At 35.4% G+C, this 12,332-nt stretch overlaps 1 protein-coding gene across 1 annotated transcript in view; it reads left to right on the top strand.

Moving 5' to 3' along the window:
- The window catches only part of IPO11 (importin 11), a 143,910-nt gene that overhangs the window by 51,839 nt on the left and 79,739 nt on the right, over positions 1-12,332 (top strand). Inside the window, exons 15-18 of the mRNA XM_008161859.3 lie at positions 227-332; positions 4,190-4,316; positions 8,131-8,164; positions 8,362-8,402. Of these exons, the coding sequence (XP_008160081.1) occupies positions 227-332; positions 4,190-4,316; positions 8,131-8,164; positions 8,362-8,402 (308 nt within the window). The remainder of the gene's footprint in view (positions 1-226; positions 333-4,189; positions 4,317-8,130; positions 8,165-8,361; positions 8,403-12,332) is intronic.

Here is a 12,332-nt window from a genome sequence, read left to right as displayed (position 1 = left end):
TTTGAAAGCACTAGAACTATTTAGGAAAAATAGAATAAAGTAATTTAATGCTTAATGTTTCTAAAATGCCTATTTAAATAATTTTTATGATTAACATATTTTACATTTCCCTTTATTAACACATCACTTGTTTCCAAGTAGTTCCTAACACTAAGTTTCTTCTAAGGGCACTTGCATTTGACTCAGTATCTGATATTTAAATTTTTTTCTTAAATCTTCTTCTTAGTGTATAATGCTGTTGGATTAGCGGCTTTTGAGCTGTTTGACAGTGTTGATTTTGATCAGTGGTTTAAAAACCAGCTTCTTCCAGAATTACAAGTCACTCACAATAGGCAAGTATAAAACTGTGTTTATTATACACTTATTTTACCATAGTGATTTTCTCATGAAGATAAAGCAGAAAATTTTCTTAAAAAAAGTCATGGTATGACTTAGCTGATAGTGTCAGACTTGTGAATCTTCTGTAACAAGCAAAACAGTTTGTTATTATGTTATTTTATTTCAAATGTGAATTGCAGTATTTATGAAGTATTTGATGTTAGATAAGGTAGTTTGTATATGAAAGATGAAATTTTAAGCAAAGTTTAGGGAAGTGGAAGTTTCTGAATTATAGAAAGAAAATGTGTATGAAAGGAAATCATTTGGAGACCTCGCAAAGGGTTAGGCCTAGTATCAGAAGTAGTCAAACCAAAGTAACATCCAGGAAAGGATGGGATCACACAAAGCATGCTACAAGTCTTGGGAGAGGGTACAGTAGGATGTGAAGATACAATGGCAAAATGCATTTGGACACATTTAAATATTTGCCTAATTATTTTAATTTTGGGTACTGAGTGAGAAAATTTGAAGGTTAAGCGGTCTTTTATAGTTTTTATAATTTTTTCTTAGCTTAATATTATAGGCTTAAAAAAAGATTGCAAAGACTTTTTTTCTTGTTTTGAAATGTTCAGTTTGGTTATTTATTTTTGTAGATGTAGTGCCCATCAGAATGTCTAGAATATAGTTACAGGTCAGTTAACATTTCTTGACTACATTATGAGTGAATAGAAGGCCATCCATGGCTCATTTTATGAATATTTACACCCATAGAATTGTAGATCTGGAGATATTTTAAAAGTAATTTTGATCAGTAAGTAGCCACTTATTTATTCATTCAATTATTTAATCATTTATTCAGTCAACAAATATTTTCTTTATATATATATATATTTTTTTATTGATTTCAGAGAGGAAGGGGGAGGGCGAGAGAGAGAGAAACATTAATGATGAAAGAGAATCATTGATCCTGCACATCCTTTACTGTGGATTGAACCCGCAACCTGGGCATGTGCCCTTGACCGGGATAGAACCCAGGACCCTTCAGTCCACAGGCTGATGCTCTATCCACTGAGCCAAACCGACTAGGGCAACAAATATTTTCAACATTTGGAATTTGCCATTTCCTGTAGAGCCAGTGGTGAATAAGTTGGATTGTTATTCTGCTCTCAGGGATCTGGTGAGTCTCTGATAGAGAGAAAGCCTTCAGCAGGGAGACAAGCGTGCAATTTGATTATCCTTAAACCCTAGAGGCTATTTAGTCTATACCTGCGCTGTCCAGTACAGTAACTAGTATATGTGGCTATTGAGGACTTGAAATGTACTTAGTGCAATTGAGGTAATTAATTTTAATTAACTAAAAATTAAATACTGTACCAATGTAAAATATATATTGATTACATGTTGAAATGATAATATTTCAGATGTATTGAGATAAAAATACTATAAAAATTTCACTTCTTTCTTTTACTTATTTAGTGTGGTACCGAAAATTACACTTTGGCTTGTATTATATTTCTTTTGTGACAGAGCTGATATGGATCAGTATTTCTCAAACTTTAATGTGTATATGATCACCTGATGATCTTGTTAAAAATCCAGGTTTTGGTTTAGCTTATGGGTTGGGGTATGGGTCAGTTTGTGTGATTCTGTCATGCTTCCAAGATAATGATGCTGCTGCTCTAAGGACCACACTTTGAGGAGCAAACTGACCCTGATCTTTTTGTATTTTAAGTATGTTTTTATTGATTTCAGAGAGAGGACAGGAGAGGGAGAGAGAGATTGAAACATCAGTGATGAGAGAGAATCATTGATTGGCTGTCTCCTGCACACCTCACACTATGGATAGAACCTGCAACCCGAGCACCTGCCTTGACCAGTAATCAAACCATGACCTCCTGGTTCATTGGTTGATGCTCAACCCCTGAGCAACACTGGCCAGGCTGACCTCTAATCTTAACTGTGCCCAGAAGTGACTATGATGTTGCAATTTGACCTTTCAAAGTTTCATTCTTTTTATCTGGAATAGAATGTTGAATGTGGTAATCCTAAAGATCTCAGTGCAAATTTGATGGTTCTGTGGTTCCTTCATTAACTCTATAAAAGTGTTGTTTACTTCCACCTCTGTGACTTTCTTCAAATAGTCCATATCCATTGAACTGTCATTTTTTTCAATTTTTTGCCCAGAATACTCTATATTTTAAAAGCTGTTCAAATCTCATCTCCCTCTTCCCAGTGTTCTCTTTTCCTTTTCTGAAATCCTAGTATAGAGCTTTGCATTCTTTAATTCTTTTAGGTGTATGATAGACTTTTTGAGGGCAGGGATACTTACATTTTGCATCTTTAATGAGTAATTCTATGTAATTGATCATCTTATAAGATTGTAATTTTCTTAAAAATGTGATGTAGTCATTAGCCTTTTTCATTTACACCCAGAAATAAATATCATTTTGTAACTAAAATTTATTATACTACCAAGAAGAGATTTGTGGATGGAATTCCTAGATACAGTTGATTATAATTATAGCTTTGTGATTTTTCTCACTGCCTAAAGACTGCCATATCCTTTGGCAAAGATAACCACAGAAAATAAATGTATGTACATGTTACTGCAAATGTTCTACAACTTCTGAAATATAAATCATTATTTTTTGATAATCTGAGTCAAATTCTGTAGTGGAGTACCACTAACAAAATTAAAGAGTTTAACTGAAATCAATGTAAATTTATATAGTATTTCCTGTAAGCCTAGAAATCTCTCACATTTTTAGAAATATAATATTTATGTGATTAACAGAATTGGAATTGAAAAACTGAATACAAGAGCGCCTTTATTACTTATCGGGTTTCACTATCCTTAGGGTTTGGGATATTAGCTAGTTATGCCTATTTGAAATAACTGGTTTTGGTTGCTTGAGAACAGAAATAGACTTGTTTTTTATTTTTAATTTAATTATACCTGGTGTCCCCACAAAAATGTATACACATTTTTAATGATTTATAAAGTTGGTGTTTATTAACATACGGTTCATTTTCAAAATTAAGTGAGTTATCAGCTGGTATACACACTTTGAATGATTATAAAGTCATTGTTAATATACACTTCATTTTCAAAATTAAATGAGTTATCAGCTGTTAAAGTGTGTATACTGTTTTTGGGACACCTTATATGTTTTTTATTTTTATTTTTTAAATTTTATATTGTTGACACTATTGCAGATGCTCCCCATCTTTCCCCCTTTGCCCTCTTCTACCCAGTCCCTATCCCCCTTACCTTGGCCCTCTCCACACTATTGTTTGTGTCCATGGGCTATGCATATATGTTCTTTAGTTAATATCTTCACCTTCCTTTATCTAGTCCCCCTCTCCCTTCTGACATTTCTCAGTCTGTTACATATACTCATGCCCCTCTCATGATCCCGCCCTTCCTACCAGTCTCTAGTTGCTTTCTGTCCTTCCTTGTTAAAAGTCTCATCTTCAGCTAGTCTTCAGTTGGTAATTCAGACTAAATGTTACCCAATTTAGTTTTATTTCCACTTTGATTTTGGGAGGAGGTACAAAGAAAGACCCATCAACTCTGTCGCCATCTTGAAATCCCCGGACATGTTTTTTATGTCCATATCTAGTTTATAGTTCTTTAAAACAAAATAATCATATTTATAGTATATCTGCCTAAGAAGTTTTAAATTTTTAGATCAGCGCTTTATTATTAGGATTTGTACTGTGGTACATTTAGAAGTAGCTTTAAATCTTTTGCATAAGAATGTAGGTTGTTTTATATTATATTTTATATTTGAACGATGAAATATACCGAGTGAAATAGATTTTTAAAAATATTTAACAATCTAATTTAATGATTTTTTTTTTAATCTAGGTATAAGCCATTGCGACGCAGGGTGATTTGGCTCATCGGTCAGTGGGTTTCTGTGAAATTCAAGTCTGACTTAAGACCCATGTTATATGAGGCAATTTGTAACTTACTTCAAGACCAAGACTTAGTGGTATGTTGTTTAAATGTCTTAAAAGAGTTATTTTTGTAAGTTTAACCTATGTTAAACTTCAAATTGAGAAATTGTTTATATTTATTTTTAGACTGGGATTCCATAAATTCTATAACATCAGAGGCCACTGATCAGAGTACATCTTTATCTCTGGATAGTTTCATGAAAATTTAACATTATTGTTTGATTTCAGGGAATATAATGCAAATTGAGTGAACTTTCTTGGTTATTTGAAAATTTCCTCAGTGTTTAGAAATTTGACTTATTAGGCCGAAACCGGTCTGGCTCAGTGGATAGAGCGTCGGCCTGCGGACTGAAAGGTCCCAGGTTAGATTCCGGTCAAGGGCTTGTACCTTGGTTGCGGGCACATCCCCAGTAGGGGGTGTGCAAGAGGCAGCTGATCGATGTTTCTCTCTCATTGATGTTTCTAACTCTCTATCCCTCTCTCTTCCTCTCTGTAAAAATCAATAAAATATATTTAATAAAAATAGAAATTTGACTTATTAGTATGAAATACCCAAATTTTGTAAACAAAAATTTGATTTAGGCATAATGGCTACTTTGAAATTTTTTACTTTTAAGCTTCTTTCTTTTTTTTTTTTTAATTCTTTATTGTTTAAGGTATTTTAAGCTGATTCATCTTTAGAAAAAGTAGGCTTTTAATTTTTTACTTTTTAAAAGTTAAGAATTATATCAAGAAAAGAGAAAAATTCAGTGACCAATATAACAAGCCACCTATATTCTCACCATCCAGTTTTCCATATTTCCCCCACATATTTTCATTGTACTAATTTTTCATATATATTTAAATATTTTATTCAAGAAATAAAACAGTAAAAGTGCAGTTGAATCTCTATTTTTTAAAATGTATTTTTATTAATTTCAGAGAGGAAAGGAGAGAGAGATAGAAACATCAGTGATGAGAGAGAATCATTGATTGGTGGTTGGCTGCCTCCTGCACATGGGGGATTGAGCGCACAGTCCAGGCATGTGCCCTGACTGGGAATCGAACTGTGACGCTCAACTACTGAGCCATGCTGGCTGGGTTCCCTATATCTTTCCACTCTCATTTTGTTGTCATTTTATTGATCAGAGATTTTTAATTTTAATGCAGATTTACTGATTTTCTTTTATTTTGTTTCTTATTTAATATATCTATTTTCGTCCCCCTTGGTTCTTTATTCTATTTAGAATTTATTTTTGAATGTGATGTGAAGTAAGTTTCCATTTTCATTATGTTTTTTATAAGACGACAATGCTACAATGCTTTATTGAAAAATCCATTTTAAAAAACATCTTCTACATGCGCTTTTATATCTATCTATCTTAGAACATGTTTCTTAGCAGATGCAATGCTTATGGCAAGTTTCATATTTGAGGATCCTATTATCACAGTGTAAAAATGACTTAATTTTAGGCCAGAGGAACCTTCTTTTCCTAGGGTTCCAGGTGATTCTTTAATAAGTATATTTGATATATGTTGGGTTTCTTTTAGGTTGTAAGGTTCACAGCCAATTATGTTTTTAATTTTGGAAATTACAAGTAATTTTTGAAAAGAGTTACTTGGGTTATTTGTGGATCCTTCAATAAAACAAGCAGTAAATTACTAAAAAAAAAAAAAAATAGCATTAGTGTTTCAACTCTTTGAGAGGCTATCTAAAATATAAACTATGGTTCAGCCAGAAAATTTATAGTTTGGAGGTGTAGGGTGTGCTGCAGTTGTCTATCAGGCAAAGAAATGGTCATCTTTGTGTTATCCACCAGCATAGAAATAGCGAATTTTCAAGGTGGTCAGGCAGCTATGGGATGTTCAGTGGAATGTACATGATGTAGGGTATCCTGAATGCACTGTGAGAGGTACAGCTGGAATCTGGATAGTTACTTTACACAAGGTGCATTGACATTCTCCTATCTTTCCACTCCTGTGCCTTTTATGGATCTCCCAGTTTTGTCCATCTTTCTGTTTTAAAGCTTTGATTTTGTTTTTATCCTTGTCTCTAAAACATTGCTATAGGTTTTAAACTCTGGGCTAGTCTGTGTATTCACAAAATGAATTCTGCATTTACTTACGTTCAGTGAATGTAATTTCCAAAAGAAATAAAAAATCTGTGTTTGATATCAAAATATCAGGCCCTTCTGGCCCTTCTGGTGTGGTTGAGCGTCAACCCATGATCCAGGAGGTCACGGTTGGATTCCCAGTCAGGGCACATGCCCAGGTTGAGGGCTAAATCCCCAATAGGGGGCATACAGGAGGCAGCCTATGTATGATTCTCTCATCATTGATGTTTCTATTTCTCCCTGTCCCTGAAATGAATAATGAATATTTATTGAACATTTTTTTTAAAATGAGGCCATTCTGAAACCAGGAAGAAAGGAAACCTTAATTTAGTAAGTCTCCTATAGTCAGTTTTGGGTTTGCACTGATATGTCTGATATTTGTATTATATGAAAATGAGTTGAGAATTCTTGTTTTAAAAAGAGATAAATAAATTGAAGGTTCCTATTATCCTTTTAGGAAACTTACTTACCTGTGTATTTCAGAAGAAATACATCAAGTTATGTAATTGAGTGATCTTGACTTTTATTGCAGAAGAGTACAAAATAGTACGACGAGTAGTTCCAAGTAGTAATAGTACCACTGTGTAGATAATAATATCACTATTTCTTATGCCTAGCATGGAGTCAAGTCTTAGAAAATGTTTATTGAAAGAATTATGAAATAGGGACAAAAGATTATGAAATCATTATTCTTTTTCTCTTGAGCAGATTACTTTCTTTCAAGGGTATTATTTTATATCCTCCTTATTTACATTTTCCTGGTGGCCTTAAGTCCCTGAAAAAGTGCCATTTCTTTCTGGCTTCAGTACCATGCTTACTGTTTTAGTGTGAGGAATTAACTTTCACTGCTACGGGCAGGCTGTAGAAGTGGTCAGGTATTATTAGGGTCAAGAACTCATATCAACCATCCCGACTCTTATCCTAGGGCTCATTCTCACTGAATCGGGCCATAAAAGTGTCTGAATACTCTTATCTTTGTAGTAGTGTTCTTTGGAAGTAATACTGATCTATAGTTTCTTCTTGTTCCTTTCTCTGTTGCTCTCATGATTTTTAGGATCCTTCCAGTTTCTGATATCTTGATGGCACTTGTTTGCCCCAACATGGAATTAGCTTTTTATCTTTTCAGGAGTTTTCTGAGGTTTCAGCTGGAGTTATATGGCCTAGACTCATAGGCTGAGTTCATGGTCTGGATCTAGTTCTGGATACATAGGATTTCATTTTCCTTCAGAAGATCTGAATTTATTCTGTGAAAAAGTCATGTTTAGAGTCTTGTTAAGACAGGATTTCCTCTTTTCTTGCATGTATTTATCATTTATTTATTGAACAACTAGTGTTCTAAGAATTGTTAGACTCTCTCTTACCAATTATATGTCACATTCTCCAACTTGTTATTCTATAAATTCAAGTTCTGATTTTTTCCCCATTACTTATGAATCACTGGGAAATTCATTCTGTCTCTATGTGAGTGCTTTCTGTTTGTTTTATTAATAGTTTAAGAAGAGCTAATTTTTGTTCTTATTTTTACTTGTCATATTTTAAATGCTCCTCTTTTCTTATACTCTATGTACTTTCCATTTTTAGCTCTTATTAAATAAGTTAGAGTGTCCTTTTATTTTTAGATATTAATATTTTCTTTGACTTAAATATTAACAAAAGGAGTGAAGAAAGTTATTTGGAATAAATTTTTTGTCGTTTAATATAAATGATGTTTCATAGTTCTAGAATAACTTAAAATTCATGATATACTTTCTTTTAGGTCCGTATTGAAACAGCTACAACCCTGAAGTTAAATATCCTTAAAATAATTTTAAAATACTTCATTGTGAAGAATTATAACACTTTGAAATTGTTAATTATTTTGTTAAATCAATTTATGAGGTAGTTTAAAATGTAATTTTTGATTGGTTTATTATAGTTGGCTTATATATATATATATATATTCCTGATAAATGTCATATATTCTCAGTATTCCTTAACTACTCTTTACCTGTTGATGATTTTGAGTTTAGAACAGATCAGTTTCTACCGGTAAGAATATTTCTAGTTTTAAAACAATTTCTGCTTATGTGTTTTGAATATTAAGTGTTATTTTGTAGCTGGAATTAAATATAGGTTATTTATTGAAGCTGAATTTAAAAGTATATTTAATTATTTTGAAATAGTTGGTAACTTACATTTCAAACAGTTTGCTTTTTATTCTGCCTTTTTTTGTTTGTTTAGCTATCTCATCATCTATTTTGGAGCTGAGTTCTAAACTTTTTCTTTTGTCACAGTTATAAAACATCAAGTAATTTAGTTTCAGATGTGTCTGTTACTTTTACTCCTTAGGTTATCCCCCTCTGCCATATATATATATGTATATATCTGTCGGTCTTACACTAGATTGCAAATTACTTGAAAAACAGAATACTAAGTCTTCCTCATCTTTTTATTCTTCACTCAACTCTGAGCACCCAGCGTGGTGTTTTAATATAATTGGTGTTCAGTAAGACTTGTTAAATATATCAGTAAAATTGGGGCAGTAGTTATTCTAAGAGGAATAGGCAAGAAGAAAATCATATGATCTTATCAATAGGTACAGAAAAAGCATTTGATAAGATACAACATCTATTTATGATTAAAACACTCAATTAAATGGGTATAGAAGGAAAGTACCTCAACATAATAAAGTCTGTATATGACAAACCCTCAGCTAATATCATACTTAATGGTGAAAGACTGAAAGCTTTTTCTCTAAAATTAGGAACAAGATAAGGATATCCATTCTCACCATTCTTATTCAACATACTTCTGGAAGTCTTAACCAGAGCAGTCAGGCAAGAGAAAGAAATAAAAGGCATCCAAATTGGGTATGAAGAAGTAAAACTGTCACTTTTTGCAGATGAAATGATTCTGTATATAGAAAACCCTAAAGTCTCCACCAAAAAGCTATTAGAAACAATTAACAAATACAGTAAAGTTGAGGGTACAAAATCAATGTATAAGAATTCATTGCTTTTCTATATACTAACAATAAAATTTCAGAAAAAGAAATGAAAAAATAAACAACACAATTCCTTTTGCAATGGCAACAAAAAGAATAAAATACCTAGGAATACACTTAACAAAGGATATGACATACCTATATACTAAAAACTACAAAGCATTATTAAAAGAGAGTGAAAAACAAAATCTCTTGAAATGGAAAGATGTTGTGTTCATTGATTGGAAGAATCAATAGTTAAAATGGCCATATTAACCAAAGCAATATTCCCACTTAATGCAATCCCCATCAAAATCTCAATGTCAATTTTTAAAGAAATAGAACAAAAGAAATCAGATTTGGAACCACAAAAAACCCGGAATAGCCAAAGCAATCCAGAGAAAAAGAAGAAAGCAGGGTATCACACTATCTGGCTCCACAGCAATAATCAAAACAGCATGATCTTGGCAGAAAAATAGACACACAGGCTAATGAAACAGAATTGAGAGCCCAGAAATAAAATCACAAGTATATGGGCAAATAATTTTTGACAAAGGAGCCAAAACCACACTATGGAGAAAAGAAAGCCTCTTCAATAAATGGTGCTGGGAAAATTGGAAAGCCACATGCAAAAGAATGAAAATAGACTACAGTTTGTCCCCATATGCAAAAATTAATTAAAAATGGATCAAAGACCTAAATATAAGATCTGAAAGAATAATTTCTATAGAAGAAAACGTACTAAACTCATGGGCCTTGGTCTTAGAGAAGATTTTATGAATTTGACCTCAAAGGCAAAGGAAGTGAAGGCAAAATGAATGAATGTAACTATCTCAAACTAAAAAGCTTCTGCACAGCAAAATAAACTGCCAACAAAACAAAAAGGCAACCAACCAAATGGGAGATGATATTTGCAAACAACAACTCTAACAAGGGGTTAATATCCATAATAAAAAAAGAACTCATACAACTCAACCCCAAACAAATAGTCCAATTAAAAAATGGGAATGGACACTTCTCCCAAGAAGACATACAAATGGCCAACAGACATATGAAACGATGCTCAACTTCACTAGCTACTCGGGGAAATGCAAATCAAACTACAGTGAGATACCACCTCACACCTATTAGAGTGGCTGTTATCAGAACCCTCATTCACTCCTGGTGAGACTATAGTCTGGTACAGTCACTGTAGCGGTTCCTCAAAAAATTAAGAATAGAGTTACCAAATGACCCAACAATCCCTCTTCTGAGTATCTACCCTAAGAAACTTGAAAACACTTATTTTCAAAGATATATGCACCCCTATGTTCATTGTAGCATTATTCACAGTGCCCAAGACATGGAAATTAAGGGTCTTTTGATATATGATTAAAGTTGTGATACATATAAACTATGTGTTCAGCCATAAGAAAAGATGAAATACTGCCATTTGTGACAACATGGATAGACCTTGGAGAATATTATGCTAAGTGAAATAAGTCAGGCTGAAAAGTGAAGAACCATATGATTTCACTCATACATGGGGTGTAAAATTGAAACTCGGAGACACAGACAGACAACATTCTGGTGGTTACCAGAGGGAAAGGGGGGCCAAATATAAGATGATTTGACTTTGGATAGTGAGCAATCATGTATCATTGAAATCTATACTTGAAACCTATATGATCTTATTAACAAACTAGAGGCCTGGTGCACAAAATTTGTGTACTTGGGGGGGGATCCCTCAGCCTGGCCTGTGCCCTCTCACAGTCCTGGAGCCCTTGGGGATGTCTGACTGATGGCTTAGGCCCACTTCTACGGGGAGTGGACCTAAGCCAGCAGGTGAGAAGCTCCCGCCACCACCGCTGTGCTCTCTAGCCGTGAGCCCAACTTCTGGCTTAGTGGTGCTTCCCCTGTGGGAGCGTCTCCTGCATTAAGCATGTGCCCCCTGGTGGTCAGTGTGTGCCATAGTGACTGGTTGTTCTGCTGTTCAGTTGATTTGCATATTAGCCTTATATTAGGATATCACCCCATACATTTAATAAAATCAATAAATAGCTCATATGAATATTGGCTATGCCAAAAAAGAAAGAAAATTTTATGCACAGAAGCCCAGTGCATAAAATTCGTGCATGGGGGGGTGTCCCTCAGTCTAGCCTGCACCCTCTCCAATCCAGGACTGCTGGCTCCCAACTGCTCGCCTGCCTGCCTGCCTGCCTGATTGCTCCTAACTGCTTCTGCCTGCCAGCCTGATCACCCCCTAACCACTCCCCTGCCAGCCTGATTGATGCCAAACTGCCCTCCCCTGCCAGCCTGGTCATCCCTAACTGCCCTCCCCTGCAGGCCTGGTCCTCCCCCCCCCCCAACTGCCCTCCCTTGCAGACCCGGTCGCCCCCAATTTCCCTCCTCTGCTGGCCTGGTCACCCCTAACTGCCCTCCCCTACAGGCTTGATCACCCCCAACTACCCTCCCTTGCAGGCCTGGTCCTCCCCAACTGCTCTCCCCTCCTGGCCTGATTGCCCACAACTGCCCTCCCTTTCAGGACTGGTCCCTCCCAACTGCCCTCCCCTGCTGGCCTGATTGCCCACAACTGTCCTCTCTTGCAGGCCTGGTCCCTCCCAACTGCCCTCTCCTGCTGGCCATCTTGTGGCGGCCATCTTGTGTGTTGGAGTGATGGTCAATTTGCATATAACTCTTTTACTAGATAGGAAAAGACTAAGTGACTGTCTGACCGGCCGGTAGGTATGTCGCGCACTGACCACCAAGGGGCAGATGCTCAGTGGTGGTTCTCGGGTGATGCACCCCAGAACCAGAGAGGAGGGCGCTTGATTCTTTGCAGGACTGTGCGATTCCACCTTTGGCCGTGGGTTATGTTGTTGCTAGGGCACTGTTGGCCCTGAATCTGGTTTACTGCACATTTGCGTTTGCGTTCCACACCCTGTATGACAGCAACTTTGCAGAGTGCCCTCTTGCACTCCGGGACCTTTCAGGGGATGTCGGAGAGCCAATTTTGG

Source organism: Eptesicus fuscus, chromosome 4 (genome assembly GCF_027574615.1).
Source record: "Eptesicus fuscus isolate TK198812 chromosome 4, DD_ASM_mEF_20220401, whole genome shotgun sequence".
Classification (NCBI taxonomy): Eukaryota; Metazoa; Chordata; class Mammalia; order Chiroptera; family Vespertilionidae; genus Eptesicus; species Eptesicus fuscus.
The sequence above is the reverse complement of the archived record's forward strand: the minus strand, read 5'-3'. Positions and strand labels throughout refer to the sequence as shown.